Source organism: Amborella trichopoda, chromosome 2 (assembly GCF_054954075.1).
Source record: "Amborella trichopoda isolate Santa Cruz 75 chromosome 2, AtrichopodaSantaCruz75HAP2 v2.0, whole genome shotgun sequence".
In the NCBI taxonomy this organism is placed as follows: domain Eukaryota; kingdom Viridiplantae; phylum Streptophyta; class Magnoliopsida; order Amborellales; family Amborellaceae; genus Amborella; species Amborella trichopoda.
In genome coordinates, this window is record NC_142337.1 from 20,111,049 (window position 1) to 20,133,751 (window position 22,703).

The 22,703-nt window shown below is 38.4% G+C and overlaps 1 protein-coding gene across 4 annotated transcripts in view; it reads right to left on the bottom strand.

Moving 5' to 3' along the window:
* Nucleotides 1-22,703, bottom strand: part of LOC18445654 (uncharacterized) — a 50,652-nt gene that overhangs the window by 15,168 nt on the left and 12,781 nt on the right. For 2 of the 4 annotated variants that reach the window (XR_016049382.1, XR_016049383.1), the window contains exon 6: nt 1,183-1,310. The exons of 1 other annotated variant lie outside the window; for it this stretch is intronic. Coding sequence is in view for 1 of the 3 variants with exons in the window: in XM_020674438.2 (XP_020530097.1) it covers nt 21,373-21,401 (29 nt within the window). In the remaining 2 variants the exon portion in view is untranslated. Of the gene's footprint in view, nt 1-1,182; nt 1,311-20,825; nt 21,402-22,703 lie in introns of those variants that run through there. One more of the 4 variants, XM_020674438.2, reaches the window with a different exon arrangement.

Sequence of the window (22,703 nt, forward strand, 5' to 3'; positions counted from 1 at the left end):
CTAGGTGGCTCACCACTCCCATAAGGACATTAGGGTGGCACGCACCACTAGAAAAAAAGAGAGAAAGGGGTGCCCAGTCATAGACCAGGCTAGGGGCTGCCACTCAGTGGCATGCCCCAAGGACTGAAAAGGGTCTAAGAAGCCCTAATAGTGACCCATGCTCTCAAACCTATAGATTTTAGATAAGGGTAATCCAAAGGTGCGTCCCAGTTCAGATTGGTGAATTCAACAGGATCTAAGGATTCACAATTACTATTTATATCCTAAGTTGTAAGTTCAAGTTCATTTTTAAATAAAGTTTTTTTGGCAGTACGATTTAAGATCCTAGACTGTAGCACGTTTATTTCTGCATTGTATTCTGGTAATTGTAAGTAGAAATTCCAGCTATTAATAAATAAATTTCTTGAATTTATAAGCTGAAATTCTATACAGCCACACCTTTCACCCACTTTAACAAGTATATATAGTTTTAGACTGTACATACTCTTTAAGGCTGGGAGTCAGATCCCAAAAAGATGGGAACGAGATCCCTAACATTTAGAAACTCTATCCCTAGCACATGCACTGCACGGAATGCGCTCCCAGGTATAGGGATCTTCTAACCATGATTCTGATCCCGTTCCTAATCCCAACAACTATGGCGAGGTGGTTTGGCTCCATTGGCTTGTTAGTGATACGAACATCTAGGATATTGCTCCAGCTCCACTTTATGCTCATAACATCAGTGCCATTGAAATTGTTAAGAATCCAGTCTGCCATAAAAGGAATGTCCATGCCAATATAAATAGATCGCACTATCAATTCAAATTTATGATAAAAGGGTAGGGTGCGTCCATGGAAGCATCTATTACAACGAGTCCATCTTTGGAGATGGATTTTGGATTAAAAATTGCATAGGTCTATTATCTTGACCACCACGACCACTAATCTGGAAGAAAATGAATTTTTGAACCATATAAATCGTCTTTATTGTATTTTTTTTTCTTTTGTACCATTCATTTCAATCTTCAAAGATCATCATATCTGTCTTTGGAGCTCAAAAGATCATGGATCAAAGAAAGAAATTGGTTTGTAGTGATTTGGGATGTTGCTTTGTGTCCTAAATCCCTTGAAAATCAGGGCAGACAAATAAATCAGTTAACTCACATCTTTTCCATACAAAAAATACACCAATATTCATACCCAATTAAAGTTGAAAGCACTCATAGAGGAGGAACACATGCTTGATCCCTCCACCCAAATCTAGCCATCTGCTTTAAAACCAAATTCCAAGGTCTCAGCTATGAACAAAGTCAAAAACAATGAAAATCCTGCAATGGAAATGGAGAATATTAGGGAATCGATCACTAGAAAATTGTCAGAAAGCAAATAGTCAGCATGAAATTAGAGTTCAAATTCTAAAACTTCCAAAACACCAACCGAGATTGAGATCCCTTCAAACCAGGATCACACCCCCATTTCCAATGGGGCCACGATCCCCTTCCATAGTATCGTGACCCCCTTTTCGTCAGGGATCAAGCTTCCTTTAGTTAGAGACCACAATCCAGATAAGATGGGGATTGAGATCCCTTGATGTAGGGGAGCAAGTTCCGCCCAAGGTCTCACCTCTAGATTGCAAGAGTGAGATTCAGCGAGGAGGGAGCACCATTCCCTAGTCCACTCCCCCCATCTATGGCCAAAACCTACCCAAAGTGCAATGTAGGTTCCACAAGGAAAGAAAACCCTTTGTGCTTATCACAAGTGAATTGTTGGAGGCCTACTTATTGAGAGGGATTTGTATGCTCTAGGTATTATACTTGAACAAAGTAAGATGGTATAGGAACTAATGTCCAATCCCATTGAGATTTGAGGTATATATTTCACAAAAATTGAGTACCTTATTTTCAACTTTTAGATTGTGGACATTATACATGCCCAAGAAGCAAATGGAATTTAGTTTAGCCAACATTGGTTTCAACAAGACAAAATCATGCCAATAGGACTCTAGGCAAAGTTGACCTCCCTTGAAGAAACAAAAACCCATTTCTTTTCTCTATGGATAATGTTGTCATAAAGGTGATGCATCATCTCACCTAAGGAAGACATACAATGTCATTAATATTATACTAACAGTACATGGTTGAAGACACTAATTCCCTTACTAATGAAGTACTTTCATGTGACTATTTGAAGGTACAAGTTGCAGTGCTTCATGAACATTCAACCTGCAGTTGGCCATACAGTCAATTAAAGGTTGGAATGAACAAAAATCAAGTAACATCACTTGGAGAGACCTCTTCCAAATAAGATATAAACAATCTATAAGTTCAATGATAGCACGAAAAATGGAAAAATGGGATTGACCACAATGTACAATGCAAGAGTTTATCGCAATAAAGTGCTAACAAATCACAAGGATTTCAACCAAGACCCACCGATGGCATTGAAGATCACGGCATGATTTTATCTTTCTGCACTAGAGTAAAAGTAGGGGTGGCAATGGACCCGGACCCGACCCAAACCTGCCAGGTATACTCGACACGGGTCTAGGTATGGTTCCAAGTTTTGAACCCACGGGTAGGATCCGAGTTCAATAAAGGATACCCAGATAGTCTCGGGTCCGGGTTCGGGTTCTGCTATTCCTGATCCGGCAGGTACTCAGACCCGAATTTTTAGTTTACTTAAAGGCCAAGGCTCCAACCGTAAAATCATTTCAATACTTTTTGTCTTCCCCTGGTTTCCCAAACGGTCAAACCCAATCGCCATCCTCCCTCTCTGCAACTCTCTCTCTCTCAGTTTCTAAGAGACATAGCTCTCTCTGGATCTCGAATGTCTCTCTCTAATCACCACCCCTCAAAAATTGGTTCTCTGTTGTTCACCATTATAGGCTACAAAAAAGGAAGCTGATAGTCGTTGGAAATATGGCCTATCAAGGCCTAAATTCCAGTAGTCTCTCATTCAGTGGGAGCGATTGAGAGATTGAAATCTTGACGACTTGCGAAATGGGCGAAGATATGGCCTATCAAGGCCTAAATTCCAGTAGTCTCTCATTCAGTGGGAGCGATTGAGAGATTGAAATCTTGATGACTTGCGAAATGGGCGAAAATATGGCCTATCAAGGCCTAAATTCCAGTAGTCTCTCATTCAGTGGGAGCGATTGAGAGATTGAAATCTTGATGACTTGCGAAATGGGCGAAAATATGGCCTATCAAGGCCTAAATTCCAGTAGTCTCTCATTCAGTGGGAGCGATTGAGAGATTGAAATCTTGGCGTCTTGCGAAATGGAGCCCATATTCTTTTACCCCGAGTACGCATGAGGCATCGAGAGTTCACATGTTGAGAAAGCAATTTCTCAAGGAGCTGAGGGTCACTTCCTAGTCAGGATTTTTTAGGTTAGCCTCATGTTTAGCTGCAATAGGCCAAGGCTTGGAGAATCCAAATGAAAAGAATATAACCCGAGTACTTATTGAGTATCTGCCCTGTATGAAATGGTCAAGGCTCATGGGACATAAGTCCGTATCCTGACACGAGACCATTGCATGGCATGTCCATTTTCATTTCGTACGGGAAGCCACTCTTCCAAATGCATTATCCGAGTTTGGAAGAGTCAGTACACATGTGCTTTGAGAGGACCCCTGTAATTGAGTTGGATCATGTTCCACAGAAGTACACATGTAATCCATTGAGAGCCGAATGATTGAAAATTCTGACTCAGCGGCTTTGATATGGCCAATTATGTGTCCCTGCTTTATACTGTGGAACATACGTCTATTGGGTCGATCTGAGACTCGACGGAACATCATTCAAGACGAGCCCAATGGAGTACTCCGATACCTATAGTTATTAGCCTGAGATCTCACTATACCTTTTGTCCGGTTTTATAATGATGAGAAAAACCTAATAATTACGCAAAAATACTTTAAATATTTATTGTGAATTTTAGAGATTTTTTTGGAATTTTATTTGCTAAAAAATAAAGGTTTTCATATTGTTTAGCTCAAATTCCACTTTAATCCTAACCTGGTAGTGCCATGTGGCATCCGAGTGGCCATAGGGTTGCCACATGGCACCCCACACCTCACTCTAGGATCACCACCCAACTGGGCACAGATCCCTAGGTGAGGGACTAGATTGGCATTTGGTTGATTGTTTTATAAGGGGTTGTGTTATGGTGTCATGCTTTATATTGTTATATTTTGTTATATAATGTTATAAATTACGGCCCCATTTTTATCACGTCTTGATTAACTCACACATGGGTCATACATGGCATGTGTGAAGTTTAATTAAATTATTTATTTGATATTAAAGAGAAAATGCATTTTCAAATTTGAGTTGAAAAATATCTTCACACACATGTGTGAAGGAGACATTATCTTTAAATTGATTGGATTGAAATTTTAGATCTACAAAGTGATTGGCTTTGATAAAGAAGAATATCTCCACATGTGTGAGCTTTGCCAATTACTTATTTGCCCTTTAGCCTTTGCGGTTATCTACTCTAATACATTATTAAAAAAACTAAGGGTATTTTTGTAAGACCATATTGGATACAATTGGAACAAAAACATGGGCCAAGGACAAAATGGTAAAATGACATAACTTAGGGTTAGGGTGAGTGATAAGGGTGTGAAATCCCATCCTTCATCCTATTGGTTGGATAGGAATGGGCGGCTAGGTACATTAACCTCTCATGTGCCTATGGATTAGTGCATCAAGGGTATTGATTGAATCCAAAGTTACACCCATGTTATAAAAGCACATCATGATATTTCAAACCCTAACTATCTCAATTCTTGAACCATTTTGAAAAATTGTTGCTCCCCTCCTTTTAAGGTTTTGTGATAGAAAATTGAAGAGAGAGATCTTGTAGAGTTCCATTAATGGTGATCTTGATGGTGGTCCTCCTTTCTTATGCTTAAGTCCATTGTCTGCATTTATCAAGGTAAACTCCAATGAATTTTCTTAGCTCATAAGATCATATCCTTGGCATCTATAGTTGCTGGAGTTTTGAATTTAGAAAAGTTTCATTGATCTTAGAATCCCCATTTGATCATCTTTTTTATTATGCTTATTCATAGTGTGGTCCTTCATGAGTTATAGCATATATGCATGAGAATCCATGATCATGCATAGTATCCTTTAATTACTTTGCTTCAAACCCATCAAATAATTTAGTCTCAAAGTGTCACTCCATTTTCAGAACTTTTTCATCACGTTTTTACCTATGGGGGTTCATAATCTTTCCATACAAGACTGTTTTGGTGGTTCAAGGGACCTCGTGTGTAGTTTGACCATAACTCTATTATTTTTTATCCGATTTGATGCAAACCTTTTGCTTTCTGTTTTGGATGATAATGCCAGTGTGTTGAGATCTTAAGAAGTGATTTTAAGGTTTATAATTTTTTCCCATTTTGCTTAGACACTCTTGTGAGATTGAACCACTTTTGTAAAATTTGAAAGGACAAAAATAAGTCTTTATAGGGCCCGATTGCGTGGCCCCGACACAAGGGGTTTGAAACATGGCTTCCCTATTTTAATTTGGCATTCTAATTCCCTATTTAGTTGATTTCATTCTTTTGAATTTTTTTTAGATTAGTTGCATGATATATTTAAGCTTTGGGATATAGTTTATGTAATTTGTGCTATGAAAGTGTAATGCATAAGCTAGTCTTGTTTTATATGTAATTGCCCCATAAGGGGTTGGTATTTGAGTTTATTTACAGTGGTTATACAAGGCTAGAAATGGTTGTAATTGTTATGTAAAAAGATTATACTTTATTCAATTAGTTTGGTTTTTAGCAAGTGGCTTGTTGAAGGTGTCCATTTTGCCTTGTTTTTCGGCTTGGAAATTTGCTCTAGTCTTTGTATCCACTATCAATAGTGGGGTGGCAAAGAACCTGACAGCTACGGGTATGGGTCCAGCTTTTGGACCCGACAGGTCAAGTCCGGGTCCAAAACCTGGACTCGAATACATTCGGGTCGAGGTTCGGGTCCATCCGGACCCAACCCATTTCCACCCTTAAGTAAAAGCACTGGTGGCATTTTGGCACACTGAGAAACTATAGTGAGACACAAAAATAAACAAGGAGCCACATAAATATGTAGACCATTCATGAAAGCCACCCAATGAGCATCACCAACGAAGAAGCATCGCAATGTAAGTCACTGTTAAGAAGTAAAAGTTAAGGCGACTAGGAATGATACCCTTAACATATCATAGCATTATATTAAAGCAAAATTAGAATAGCTGGGAATGTCCATGAATAGATAAAAGAAATGGACAGCATAGAATATCTGGGAATGTCCATGAATAGACAAAAGAAATTGACAGCATAAGTTACTGACTATACATGCAACAGAATAATTTAGTGTCAGGCAAAGGGTCAATTAAGACTGAACTAACTTGTGATTGACTTCGATTGACTTCAAAGTGCTACTTAGTTCAAGGGAGGCCTACTCCACATGACACAGTACTAGCCTCAAAAATCCAAAAAGGAAAGGAACACAGTCCATAATATCAAACTGAAAACCAAGACTAATTGCAAGCGCAAGGCAATCTTTCCTCATAAAATGATGTCATTAACATAGAATAGGAGATTGTGTCACCTCAAGTTGAGCTAATCATCAAGAGATCAGTTTGATTAAATTTAAAATTTTGCGAGGGTCATCATTTAAACCATGCTGTGGATACATAAAGAGCAAGGTTTTTTAAAAAAATGCTAGGCGGCCCCTAGGCACCCGGCCTAGCCTAGGGTGCCCAGCAACCCTAAGGTGAAATTTTCCAAAAGTTTGCATATATCTTCTGTCCAAATGCATATATATGCATACATATTTGTGTCAATTTTGAATTTTTTTGCATTTAGAGTTATTCTAACTAACTTTTCTACGCAAATACATATGCATGATTGTTGCAATATGTTTGTCTTGTACCATTGAAGATTCTTTGAATAACAGAAATAGTGAAAACATAAATAAGTCCATAGTATATTAACCTCCATACTGCATAGTGGCATAGTCCATATTAGATAGTTTATACAACCATCATACACATAGTACCTAAAATTCTTTTAGATGAGTCTTCAAGCTTTACAGCTTTTCTTGATTCGCAAAGATTTGCAAGGACAATAAAATTTGGGTGTTTCGAGGGTCTAGGATTGAGTTTTTCAACTTTGGGGGGTTTAGAACACCCACAAAACAACCTTTTCCCCCTTTATGGGTCAAAAATAGCCAAATTTCCCTCAAGGGCAATGTTTCGCCAAAAAAAGAACTACTACCTAGAGATACCGGCCCAAGCCCAGGCGAGGCAATTTAGGGCCCCTTGGGCACATAAGCGGAGTGAGCCATTTTTCAAACCATGATAACGAGATCAATTTGATTGAATTTTGTTAAGAGAGAGAAAAAAGAGAAAGTAAATTCACGCACAAGATAAAGAAATTATAGATGACTTTTTCACTAATCGTGAGACAATGTGCCCCAGATACACGGATCCCTGCGGGAGTTACAGCCCATTATGCATGACTGTTACATGGTTGTTATAAACCATTATGCAACAGTTGTTACAGCCCATTATGCAAGATTGTTACATCGTTATTATAGTTGCATTATTCAAGACTATTACATGGTTGTTACAGCGCATTATGCAAAACTGTTACATAACAGTTATAGCCCATTATGCAAGACTATTACATGACTATTACAGTCACTACACTCCCCTTTAAACTTGAGCATAGAAGTGCCCAGCTTGTCCAAAGTATCCTTTAGTCAAACTCAATTAGAGGCCTTAGTATGTCTGCCAATTGATTCTCCGATCGAACAAATGGAGCACATATTGTCTTTTAAGCAACCCTTTCTCTGATGAAGTGACAGTCGGCTTCAATATGCTTCATTCTTTCATGAAAAACAGGATTTGAAGCAATATACATTACCGCATGATTAACACAATATAAAGGAATAGTAGCTAATACATTAACACCCATCTATTGAAGAAGAGAAAGGAGCCAAATTATTTGCCATGTAGCACTTTTGAATTTTTTGAACTGAGCCCAAGGTGATTATTTCAATCCATATATAGCTTTTCTCAATTTACAAACCTTTCCTTTCTCCCCCTGAGGATAAAAACTAGGAGGTAATGCCACATAAACTTCCTCTTGCATCTCTCCCTTAAGAAAGGCATTCTTCACATCTAATTGGTGGAGCGACCATTTCCTATTTACTGCAATAGACGTATTGATTTCAATTTTGCTACAGAAGCAAAAGTCTCCTTAAAGTCAACTCCATATAACCATGTAAAACCCTTGGCCACTAGATGAGCTTTATATCTCTCAATTGAACCATCTGGTTTGTACTTCAAGGTATACACCCACCTACATCCAGCCACATGTTGTCCTTCAGGCCGATCAATTATATTCCAAGTTTGTAGTTTCTCTAAGGCAATCATTTCCTCAATCATGACTACTTTCCATTATGGATGAGCCTATGCATCTACATTGGTGGGAATAAGAACAGAGGAAGAAGAGCAAAGGTATGCATGAAAGGAAGGTGAAAATAAAGCATAAGAAACAAACTTATTGATTGGACGAGAAGTACAAGTCATTTTTTCTTTTCTTATAGCAATAGGTAAATTGAGTTGAGAAGGAATAAGGGTAAAGGGTAGTGATTGTAACAGTCATGTAACAATCTTGCATAACGGGTTGTAACAGTCATGTAACAATCTTGCACAATGGACTGTAACAACCATGTAACAATCTTGCGGACTGGGTTGTAACAAATATGTTGTAACAGCCACAGTATTGTAAAATGGGTTGTAATAGCCATGTAACAATATATGCATAATGGACTGTAACTACTATAGGGATCTTTGTACATAAAGAGCACATTGCCCCACAATTTGTACAGAGCAAGGTTCAAAAATGTGGAATCGCCTAGGCAGGCGCCCAAGAACAAGGAGAGGGGTAAGGGAGCAACATGCTAAGTCAAAGTATCTTTGATAGCACATATTTAAGTATTTATTATTAATATTTTTATAAACAAGTGCCTTGAAAAACAAGTCATAGCATTTTCATAAACAACAGCACACGTGTAAATATTTTGTTTATTATATGTCCAACTATTCCAACAACTTACACGTGTAGAAATTTTGACAGCACACTTGTATGTGTCTATGTATTTATTAGTATTTTTATAAACAAATCGCCTTCGATGGACAAGTGCCTATGCGTTTATCAATATTTTTGTAAATCTATGTTGAACAACTTACACGCGTATAAATCGTTAGAGCACACGTGTAAGTGCTTATGTGTTTATCAATAGTTTTATAACCAAGTCCGTAGATGGACAGGTTGAAGTGGCACAAAGTCTAGGAACACTTTAATTGAACCAAAAAACAACAAAACAAATACACAATTACAGTTCTTTAACATAATGATACAAACATCTTAGACTTTAAATACCACTGAAAATCAACTCTAAAATGGTCCCCTTATGGGGCAAGTTACATGCCACTCACCAACACAAAATTTAAACACTTAGTTACATACAATAGACATACACCATTACATAATCAAATTACATGAACCAAACTATCCCAAAAGTGACAACAAATAATAATAATAATAGAACAGAGGTATTAGAGTGCCAAAAGTACTTGGGAAGCCAATGGTGCGAACCCCTTGTGCCCGGCGCACGATTGAGGCTTTTGACGACTTAATCTTGTCCCAAAGAAGAGTGCACGAGTGGTTTATATAACTCAGGGTATCTATCCAATTTGGGAAGCTTAAACACCTTTAAAACACTTCTTCTTTTTTTGAGGAAAAAAAAAAAAAAAACACTAGGAAGATCCAATCAAAATCGAGCAAGATAGAGCAAAACTGTCATATAGTCCACGGGACCACCAAAACGGGATTGCATGCAAAAGTGTGGATTCTAAATGATTCAAAGAGGTAATAGATCGCTGGAATTGAAACTGAAGTATAAGAAATGCACCAGAAAAATTCGTGTGGAGTAAATCAAGGGTAAACTATGCTCAATCAAAGTATCATCAAGGTATGAAGCTTATAGTCAAATGGATGACTACCCTATAAAAGGCTATCATAAAGATCACATGAAGCCAAGGTAAAAGCATTACAAACCTACTTTAACTAAGAATTTACTGCAAGATTTGAAGTGGAAGATCATGAAGCACAATAGGGAAAAACTCGATGGAGGGTTACCTTAATGATATCTTAACTCGACCCTGATCTCATGTAGTGAAGGATCACCTTAAGGCTCCAAATATAATCAAAGGAATGCAATGTAACATGTTCTACAATGGCTGGTGCGTGGAGCTCTTGGGGGCTCTTGCTCTCTCTCTTTCTCTAGGTTCCTTTTGCTTGTAAACATTTGTTTTTCAAAATTGACGTTATGTTGGACCATAAAATAGTATTTATATAAAGTGTTTGAGTAGAGTTAGATCTCAACCCTTGATGCACATCATCAATGGTACATGAGAGGCTAATTACCCTTAACCACTCATCCCCATCCACTAGATTTGCCACCATTATCATCCACTAAAACCTTAGGTCAAAGCCACATTTACCTTTTTGTCCTTAACCCCATACTTTTATTCTAAAATGTCCAAGTGCACATACAAAAATGTCTTCAATATATCTTTAATTCAAAAGTGGAGAGAATATTCAAGGGCAAGGGGCAAAATAGTAAATGGCATCATTGCATGGGAAAGGCCACTCTTCCATACGTATTATCCAACATTGGAAGAGTCTGTGCACATGTACTTTGAGAGAACCCTTGTAATAAAATAGCACTATGTCCCACAGGGGTACAACTGTAATCCATTGAGAAGCCAGATGGTGGGAAGCTCTGGCTCAGTGACTTTGATGCGACCAATTATGTGTCCCTGTCATAAATTGTAGAACATAGGTCCGTTGGGTGAGCTTGAGACACTGGTGAAACATCATTCAAGACTAGCCCAATGGAGTACTCACATCATTAAGTCAAAGCTTTGAGATCTCACATATACTTTTAGTCTGATTTAATTATGACGAAAAATGATGTGAAAATATATAAATATGTTTCAAATATTTATTGGGATATTTGAAGATCATTTTTGGATTTTTTAAACCACAAAAATGTGTTTTTCAAAATTGTTTGACCTTAATTCCAAATGGGTACATCCATGTAGATGCCACATGGCACCCAAGTGGCCATAGGGTGGCCACGTGGCACCATGGACCTCACGTTAGGCTCCTTCTATTTTGGGTGTGGATCCCCTTTTGACACTTAATTATTTAATTTGATTTTGAAACCTTGTGTTATATGGTTATAACTTAAAGTTACATTTTAAACACAAAGTTAATTGTTACACATGTGACATACTTGGCTTGTGTGAAGCCAAGGGAATTTTGAAATATAAATTATTATTAAAATTAATATCCGCATGGAAAATTGCTTGTGAATATCTTATGTAGATGCACCTCATTGGTGTGACCCATGTGAAGGTGTGAAGTGCATGTAAAGGATGTAGGTTGAGTTGATCCCATTGGTGGCATCCTAACCGTCCATTTTTTCTTTCCCATGCAATGGCGCCATTTACTATTTTGCCCCTTGCCCTTGAACATTCTCTGCACTCTTGAATTAAAGATATGTTGAAGGCATTTTTGTAAGTGCACTTAGACATGTTTGGAATAAAAGTATGGGGCTAAGGACAAGAAAGTAAATGTGGCTTTGACCTAGGGTTTTAGTGGGTGACAATGGTGAAAAATTTCATCCCTTCATCTTGGTGGTGGATGGGGATGAGTGGCTACGGGTAATTAGCCTCTCATGTGCCACTGATAATGTGCATCAAGAGTTAAGATCTAACTCTACTCAAACACTTCATATACATGCTATCCTATGGTCCAACATAACTCTAACTTTCGAAAAAGAATTTTTGTGCTTTAAAAATCCTAAAAAATCCTCCAAAAATCTTAATAAATATTTGAAACATATTTTCACATTATTTCTCATCACAATTAAATCGAACTAAAGGTATTTGTGAGATCTCAAGGCTTTGACTTAGTAATGTGAATACTCCATTGGGCTAGTCCTAAATGATGGTCCACCGGTATCTCAAGTTGACCCAACTAACCTATACTCCACAGTTTATGACAGAGACACATAATTGGTCACACATCAAAGTCACACCAATAAAAGCTGCTACCTGAAGTAAATGATAAACTTAAAAATCAATGATCAAGCTTCCCACTATCCGGCTTCTCAATGGATAACAAGTGTACCCCCTGTGGGACATATTACTACTCTATTACAGGGGTCCTCTCAAATCACATGTGCATATGCTCTTCCAATGTCGACTAATACTTATGGAAGAGTGGCTTCCCATGCAAATGAATGTGCAAATGCCATGGATGGTCTCGTGTTAGGATACGAACTCATGTCCCTTATGGCTTGACCATTCCATACAAGGCTAGCTCTCATGACAAGACACTCGGGTTCTTTTACACTCGATTGGTAACTTCAAGCCCTGGCTAATCGCATCAATTATGAGGTAATCTAAACTATATTGTCCTGACTCAAAGGTGACCCTCAAAGCGTAAACTCTCAATGCCGCATACGTACTCAGGATATTAAAACCTGGGCCCCAATTCGTAAAGCACCCAGATTTTATCTCTCACACACTCGCACTGAGAGAGAGACACTTGGCATTAAGGCCTTGAGAGGTCATATTGTCAACACAGGGGTCTATGTGTTTATTAATATTTTTATAAACAACTGTCTTATATGTCCATCCATGTCCAACAACTTACGCATGTACAAATTTTGATAGCATGCTTCTAACCCATGGTTATTAATATTTTTTATGTCCACCAACTTACATATGTAGAATTAAATTTCTACATGGGGTTGTGCCTTTAGAGGCTACAGTACCATCCTAATATTTTATAAACAACAGCACACATTGAGGTATTTATTTGTTTTTTTTTTGGATAACTTTGAGGTATTTATTTATTTATTCATAGTTCCCCTGCCCAACACGTCCAAGTCATAGTATTCTTGAGAACACATGAGTAAGCATTCATTGGTTTATTAGTATTTTTTACAACATAAAATTGAACCTTGTTCACTTGAATTTTAGCTCTTTTACTATGAACATTACTCTTAGCATTGGAAGCTCAAAGGATATCGACTATTAATTGACCTTGTTCCAAGGCACTACCTAGACGCTCGCCTAGGAGGCGTGCCTGAGGCAGTTGCCGCCTAGGCGTTTTGGGTGCCCAGCCGCCTAGGCGGACGAGGCCAAAGTTTTGAATATTGGTAGAGTGAAAAAAAATCTATATTTTTTTTATTTTGTGCTTGAATTTACTCTCTCTTTTCTCTTTCAATCCTAACGTGGTATCAGAGCATGGCTTGAAATCCTAGGATATCCAGTACTTTTGGTGACTCCAAAATCATGATTTTTCTTCCTTCTTGGCTTGAAGCTACGATGTATCAGCAACCTCGTATTTCCAGCGAGATCATCTCTCTTTCCTTTATCAATAAGTTTTCACCCCAAACTCTTTTCTTTTTCAGTAACCTCATATTTCCAGCAATCTCATATTTCCAGCAATCTCACATTTCCAGCAATCTCATATTTCCAGCAATCTCACATTTCCAGCAATCTCATATTTCCAGCAGTCTCACATTTCCAGCAACCTCACATTATAAACTAAGGAATTAGCACCTTAAAAAAAAAGCCTTAGGGTTTCTAGTTTGAGAGAGAAGGAAAATGTCAAAAATTGAGCACAATATTTTCTTGGGAAGCAATCAATTTGACCACTACTTAGAATGGTCCCAATCTGCCAAAATGTTCATAGAAAGCCAAAGGAAATTGGGTTACCACAGGAAAAGTAAAAAAGCGCATCCCACATATTATCCATCTCATGATGAATGGAAAAGTGAGACCTTGACAATAATGGCATAGCTCCTTCATTCCATGCAGCCAAACATCAACAAGGGGCTGTTGTTTCCTCAAATTGCAAAGGATATATGGAAGGCAGTAGCTAAGACATACTCATAATGAGATGATATGGCTAGGACTTATCAATTGCTTCATGAAATAGCGAATTTGCAGCAAGGAGAAATGATTGTGGAAGAGCTTTGGGATACTAAGGCACAAGAGGGAAGAACTAGACCACTATCAGTCTATTAATCTCACCACTGATGACATTAAAAATCAAGCCGAGCAATGAAGGATATTTAAGTTCTTAGCAGGCTTACATCTTGACTTTGAACTTTAGAGGGTACAAGTTCTTGAAAAGGACAAATTACCCTCTCTTGAATCAGTTTATAATTATGTAAGAGGGGAGGCTAGTAGAAAGGCTATTGCGGAAGGAAGAAACTCAAGCATCCATTCTGAATAATCAGCCTTTGCAACAAGCTTCAAGAAAAAGGAAAGCCGAATGGAAGGACCAAATCTGCCCCACTTTCTCCCGCCAGAAAGGAGAAACAAATGCCACTATTGTGGTAAGAGGAGACACACTTGAGAGCACGGTTGGGACTTGCATCCACACCAGAGACAAAAACCAAGGAATGCAAGTGCCATACAATATCGAGTGAGGGGCAGGAAACCTCAGCCACACAACCTAATGTATCCGATCCAAGAGATCAGGCCATTACAGATTTACAGCACCAGTCCAGTTGACTACTCTCAAGGCTTCCCCCAGCTTGAAGACACCAGTAGAGCAGCCAGATAAATATTCAACTGCAAAACATGCCTCCAACTCCACCTCTTCTACACACTAGATCATATATTCAGGGGGTACTAACCATATGAATGGTAAGAAAGTTGGTTTTTTAGTCATTTTCTCCTGCTTTTAGTGAAATTAAATTTGCTAATGGATCCATGACCAGTGCCTCTGGGCGTGGTATATATAAACTCTCATCAACCTTGTCCTTACACTCGGTAATACATGTGCCTTCTTTTCCCTTCAATCTTTTTTCTATTACAAGCCATCATGTTGTTACATAGTTGTTACAACCCATTATACAAGATTGTTACATAGTTGTTGCGTGGCATTATGCAATACTATTAGATGACTATTACAGTCACTAAAGTTTAAATTTTTGAAATAATTGAAACCATGTTGATAGTGCATAAAGCGATCAGTTTGATTAAATTGAACATTTTACAAGAAGGCTCAAATCTTTGAAACCATGTTTTAGGTTCCCATTTATGACCATGGATAGTTTTAGAACTTCCATACATAACTAGAACAAGGAGGATCCCTACAACTAAGTTGCTCTTGCTTAGTTGAGAAATAAAACTGAAGAAAGCATTTTTAACACTTGGGGATCGGGTTTTGTGGCCTTCAAGGGCCTTGGCCCTTGATTCTTTGGATAAAAGCTCTTTTTCATTTTCCATGGTTTGAATTCTCATTTTCTGGACATTCCTGGTTTGCGTCGGCATATTGGACTCACATTGATGAAGCAGGCCCCTAGAGTGGGTGTGAGTTGGTTCTACTTAGATGAAAGAATCCATTAGAACCAGTTGGAGCTCTCTATATGGGACAGTGGGCTCCATCACTCTCGGCCTTAGTGTATGACTAAGCATTGAGTAGAAGAGTGGATCCGCACCCTAAACAAGATATGGTTAATCCCTATGATGCACACCATCAAAGAGGGTTCAAGGATTCCCTGTCAAGGTTGGTTTTAGCCTAGTGGTGGATATTTAGCCAAAATATGAAATAGGCTCTTATGTGTTACGATGGTGGCTTGTGAGGACGAGTGCCTGAAAGCCTGGACAGGCATCCTATACAATGAGAGTGCTGTTAGTCATGTTCTTTCATCTAATAATAGATCAGTAGCACGCATGTGCTTAACAAATGACTCCCCTCGCACTGAAGGATGAAACACAGACACTCTGGTTAGGTGTTTGGTCTATAAGACCTGTAAACTTATCCTTGGGGAGCTTCTCAACTCGCATTTGTTGCTAACTTGTGGCACTTATGTGTCTTGGTCAACTTTAATAAACCAAACATGAGCCCCTCGAATGGGAGACTTGTGGGTCATGGGTTTGTTGGGGTGGCTTATAGTGCACAAGGGATCATAGGGTATTTACAGAATGTCCAATGGATATACTCTAGTTCCATAGATAACATTCTCTTCCAATGTTTTGAAAGGGACTCCTCATAGGCTTTCTCGAGAAAATAAAACAGTTTTCACTAATTAACCACCCATATTTGGCTTAAAACCTGGGATTAAAAGCATTTATTTTCAATCAGGGGTACTTTTGGAAATTCCAATTTCCTAAATGGAAATTTGTGCACCACATGATGAGGCTCATTAAGAAACATGTGACATAAATTTCGGCCCACGTGCTTGGATGACTGGGCCACAAGGACCCCACATCATGATTGAGGAACGATGGTTCCTCAGCTTTATGGTTGTAGCGTGGGGCCCACTTCATGCCTAGATTGTGCGCAAAGCCCATGGAGGACTTCTATAGCAAGATGGAGTTTTGCGGGTGATTAGTTAGTTTTGATTTGCTTTTTAAAAGCCAAAGTCCTCGTTTGTCAAGAAAAGATAGGATAAATCATATGAAATCTAATCTAGTTAGGACTTCCAGAGTTAGTCATGGAGATTCCTACTAGACCTAGAAGTGCTATGACAAAATCCAATGGGACAATGGGATTGGAAAAAGAATTGGAAATCTATGAATCCCAAGGTGTGATTGTGTTAAAATTCAACCTTCATCCATGATGGCTGGCGACGGGATGGATGGCTAAGATCAGCCCCCTCACCATTGATCTACAAATCCTATAAGAATACCATTTCAGATAATTTCATCTCTACCCCTCTAGACCTCTATATAAAGAGTGCCCCACCCCTTTATGCGAGCACATTCTTTCTTCCCAAAGAGAGGACCACGTAGTAAATAGAAAGGATGGTTAGAAAAGAGAGAGGAATGTGATAAAGAGAGAGAGAGAGATTTTAGGGTTGTTCAAGGTTTTGTACAAAGAGAAAGACTGGTGGTGAGAAAGGGCTGGGCTGGATTTTGGAATCCTTGTCTAATGTGAGAGATCAAAGAAAGAGAGGAAAATCATACAATGTAAATCACCTATTCTTTCTAATTTACTCTAAAATGAGAAAAAAAAAACGAGGTGAATAAGTCTCCTACAAGCTGCGCCATTGATTTGGGGAGATCATATGGGGTAATACCCAATGTTTGAAAATTCGGCCTAGGCGACAAAATGCCTAGGCAGGACCTAGGCAGCTGCCAAGGCGTCCTTGCTCCTAGGCACCCGCATTTGCTGCCTAGGCAGTAACCTCGGCATCTTAGACAGTCGCCTCGAGGCGATGCCTTGGAACAAAGTCGATTAATGGGCAATATCCCTAGAGCTTCCAATTCTAAGAGCAATGTTCACAGTAAAAGAAATAAAAGTCAAGTGAATAAGGTTCAATCTCACACGTGTTGGGACAAGGAAACTATGAATAAATTTGCGATAAAAAATATTAATGAACAAATGAATACTTACACGTGTGCTGTCAAGAATACTATGACTTAGACATGTTGGGCAGAGGAACTATGAATAAACAAATAAATACCTCAATGTGTGCTATTGTTTATCAAAATATAAGGATGGTACTATGTTTATAAAAATATAAGGATGGTACTATAGCCTCTAAAGACAGACCCATATAGAAATTTGTTTTTACACGTGTAAGCTGTTGGACATAAAAAATATTAATAAACACATAGGTTACAAGTGCGATGTCAAAATTTCAACACGTGTATGTAAGTTGTTGGACATGGATGGACATATAAGGCAGTGGTTTATAAAATTATTAGTAAACACATAGACAAATGTCCATCTAAGGCACTTGTTTATAAAAATATTAATAAACAAGTAGACACTTACAAGTGTCCTCTAAAAATTTATATATGTGCAAGTACTTTTTTTTTTTTTTTTTTTTTGGAAACATACATGTGTAAGTTGTTGGATAGAGATTTACTAAAATATTTATAAACACATAGACACTTGTCCATCTAAGGCAGCTGTTTATAAAAATAATAATAAATACATACACTTACATGTGTGCTGTCAAAATCTCTACGCATGTAAATTGTTGGACATAAATGGACATATTACAAACAAATACTTGCACGTGTGCTGTTGTTTATAAAAATACTATGACAAATTTTTTTGGGATTGTCGACAAAAGAGACCCTTTATCTTTTATACATGGAGGTCACAATCATTCCCACTCATTAGATGTCAAATTGGATGCTTTGGGGTGAGTTATTAAGTGCGAGAATTTTTCTTTTGGAACTTTGTATCTATTCAATGACATCCTTACAACCACCCATTTCAAAAATTAAGGGACAAGAATGATTGTGACCTCTATGTACAAAAGATAAATGGTATCTTTGTAGACAATCCCAATTTTTTAAGGCAGTTGTTTATAAAAATATTAATAAGAAATATTTACATATATGCGGTCCAAGATACTATGACTTAACGTGTTGCATCCCTCCTAGGCGATCTCCTGGCCACCTACAACTGCCTAGGTGGGCACCTCCGCATTTTGGAACCTTCTGTAGAGCAAATCCTAGAAGGTGATTCTAGGTAAATTTTCAGGTATGTGATCTTGCTGATTTTTCCAATTTTTGGAGCACCTAGTTAGCATCATGGCAGCAACACACTTAGGGCAGATCTTGTTCTTCATTTGTGTTTTTGAGTCTGGTTTTACTGTGCAAAATTTCAATGAGAGACATGTAAGACCAGGGAGTTACAACGGTATTAATGAAAGGTGCTCAATGCAGTTGTCCTGAAAATTTAAAAAAAAAATAGCACCTTGTAGCACCCGGCCATAGCCTTCCAGAGAGGGAGTGTATGACACCACAGCTAGGTTGAAAGCTCTACTCTCTAGAGTGAAGATCATATCCCAATGTACATTTGTGGGGGCTGCCTCAAGGTCATCAAGTGGAAAAAGAAGGAAGCTTCACAACCTTGGAGAGTGGCCCCTTTCATGGGAGACGACAGGAGCTGTGAGGGAACACAGCCACTTATTTCTTCATACTGGTAAGGATGAGAATGAGATGGTTGATAAATTGGCAAAGGAGGCACTCCGCCCCCCACCCCCAATGTGTTAAGACAACATTTTTCATAACCTCTTGTTTCTTTTGTCCTGCTTGTATTTTACCCTTTTAATAAAAGCAGCATATCTTAAGGGCAAAAAAGAAAGAATAAAAAGAATTGCAACAATGTTTTCTCTTGACACAAAGGTACCGATAGAGAGAACATTGAGAATACTTGCAGCACAAGGAATGCTGGGCCATGTTGCTTACATCCTAAGGGAGTGTTATATCCCTCAAGATTGCCATTGAAACACTATTTAATTTTCTTTTTCACCCAATGCATGTCAATCAAAATTCAAGGTAACTGCAGAACTAACATCCTTGTCAGCCAATAGGGGATCAAGATACGGACGAGGAGGTGCCGGATTCTCGACTAAGTAAGCTAGGCTATAGTATTTGTGTAGTTTGTCTTTCAATAGCTGCTCCTTTATCACCAACAAAAAAATTTGTTAACCAGAAGAAAAGGCACAAGAACAAAAGAAGTAAAATATGATCAAAGCCAAAGAGCTGCCAAGGTGACAATCAGTGACCCATGATCACAACTTTGAGTTCAATACCCATCCAGCCCACTATTAGTGTTTTTTTTTTTTTTTTGAAGGAATATGTTGCTTGTAGTATATTAAGACAGCCCACAGGGTGCTCTACATCATAATGTCTACCAACAAATGGGAGAGTTGTGTACAAGGTCAATTAATATAAATGAGGGGGCTGATGGAGATGAGAGCAAACAAAAGCTGCACAGTCCCACAAATAACAAAAAAAGGGGATCTGTCACACCATGTATATGGCATCTTCAGTTACTTCACTTGGTTTCTCTTATACCTTGTATTCTTCTTATTACTATTTATTTTAAGAAAATCCCTCTATATTGCCTCCAGCTCCTCAACCATACCAGCAATAATCTAGCGACTTTCTTAATTGAAATAAATCATGATTTACTTCGCTGGGTAGCTGTTATTCCCTGTATTCTTCATATTATAATGTATTTAACAGCATCCCTTAACATTCACTCTAGCTCCTCAGCTACAACAGCAATAATCTGGAAGACTAACATGATGAATATGAGAACACTACATAGGGTAGACCAAATAACAGGGTCAACTAGAGAAACGAAGTAGCTTTTAATGCGGCCAGCCTCCTCTCTTACATTCCGAATGACAGCCCCACTGATGCACCCGAAGTGTTTCCTTTGCATCCGAATCTCAGATGTCAGGCCAAGAGATCTACCAACTAATCTGAAACTTCAATGTTTATAATGGAACTTTCCTCTGGTCCCAAACAAACTCAAACCATTTGATAACTACCCACAAATTCTCAGCTATTGACCATTAGCTTCTAAGGAATAGAACAAATCCACATATATGCAATAACATGAGTTAACATGAAGTAACTATGTATGCATAAACATGTTGATGATGGATGACCATGCACAAGCATAACTACCTATGGATGAGTATCATCTACACCAATGTTCTAAAAAATGGCAGGCAGTGCCTAGGTGGCCACCCAGGGTGGAATAAAAAGCATAGGAGAGTCTGTGATCCAATTGTTTTAGGGCCAAATTCTGTGTAAAACAAAGAAATGCATATTGCATATAGAGGCAAGTAACACATTAAGAATACATAGCATATAGTTCATCCATAGTCCATTACTTCATAATCCATACATTTCAGACCATTAGTCCATACTCCATACCATAGACCATACTCCAAAGACTCCATCCACACAATAAACATAGGAAAATATAATCCAACATTCAAAATTTTGGAATTCAATCATCAATTCATCATCAAGAAAAGGAAAGAAATAACACATATAACATATCAAATATCCATAGTCCACACACACCTCCATAATCCATAACCATAGTCCATACATAAACATAAGAGGAGGAAAAGAAAATGAAAAGAAATATAGACTTGAAGACCGCATCATATGCATCGGTATCGAGCCCATCATCGGAATCATCTCCCTCCTCAACATAATGGTGATCCTCCTCTGTCTCTTCTGCATCTACCTCTGCTTCCTCCTCTTCCACCACCACCCTTGCCCTATGTGAAGAAGAAAGAGTGGCCCTAGGAGGCTTGGCTGCTAACCATGAGGCCTCCATGACCATATATGATGTCAATCCTTTATGCCCCTCGACCTCATCATCAACCAACCACTCCATGGCATTATCCATATCTTTTGATCTGAGGGAGTCTCTCTTATCTCTCTTAGCAAATTTCTCCTTCAAATACCAATTGTACTTCACATAAACTAGGTTATTAAGCCTCTTTGATTCAAGCCCATTTCTTTTCTTTGTATGAATCTAATAAAATCAAATGAAACTAATTAATATTTCAAATTTACAAGAGACAGTAATTAGAAATTACTAACTAGTAACTACTTACCCAAAAAAAAAAACCCTATCTACTAATACAAATTAGACTAATTAGTAAACTGTAAACTAATAAACTAAATTACCATCTCAAAAGTACTCCAATTCCGCTTATAGCCGAACAAGGTAATGGTTAGGCTCAAGATCTGAATGGCCAACTTTTGTAAGTTTGGAGTACTACACCCATGTTGGTTGGATCCACCAATTGGCTGCAAATTGATTATGAATTACGATTATATATGAAAATACAAACAACAAACATGAAACTTGAAGTTGAGGACTGGATTAAGTATATTATTACTTGGATCAATTTTGGTCGTTTGTCTCACTGCTATTGGACTCCCAAAAGACTTCAATGTGCACTTGTAACTTATTAGCCCATCAGCGGCATATAATGTCTTGGATATCTTAATTAAGGACTAGCACATCCAGACACTTCTTAAAACTAGTCATCGATAATCTTCCAAACTGCCTCATAGCGGCTCACATCATTATCCAAATTATGGGCTATCTCTCTTTCGCAACATTCCATTGCCTCGTATATGTAGCCCATGGAGGGCATGCGAAGGACTTCGACAAGAGGAAAAAATACCTTAAGAGCGCCCTTCACCCCTCGCCAAAAATCCTTTGATAAAATAATATCTCTCACCTTCTTTCCCTTTTGATCCCTGACCCACTTGCATGCTCTCCAATTATCAAAGGTGAACATCTGCCTCAACTGGACTCTCCTCGAATGTGTGCTATGTAGACATAGGTACCAAGTAGCAAACCTCGTGACCCCCAGCCTCACTATCTGCTCCTCTTTGTAAAAGGGTGAGGGTGAGGGTGAGGGTGAGGATGGGGGTGTGGCTCTATATGAAATCTGTAATTGAATTAGCCTTCCTAAACCAGCAATCTCGCTCAAACCTCCAATAGCCTCAAGCATGAGGTCTATACAGTGTGTTGTTCATGGTGTCCAAAAGATATGAGGGTAGGCTATGCGCAACAAATTAGCAGCATCATTATCTATGACAACCTGTCTAACATACTCCATCGCTTTAAATATGTCATGGGCTTCATGGCTATCATAAGAGGCATCAATAGACCTCAAGAAATAGTCCCTAAAGGACAATTCACCAACAAATTCATCTTACTTCTTCTTTTTTTTCACTCCAAATATCAAACATAATAGATACCCCATTCTGAGCCCATGCATGCTTCTGTGACTCCACAATCTCCCTCATAACATTCACC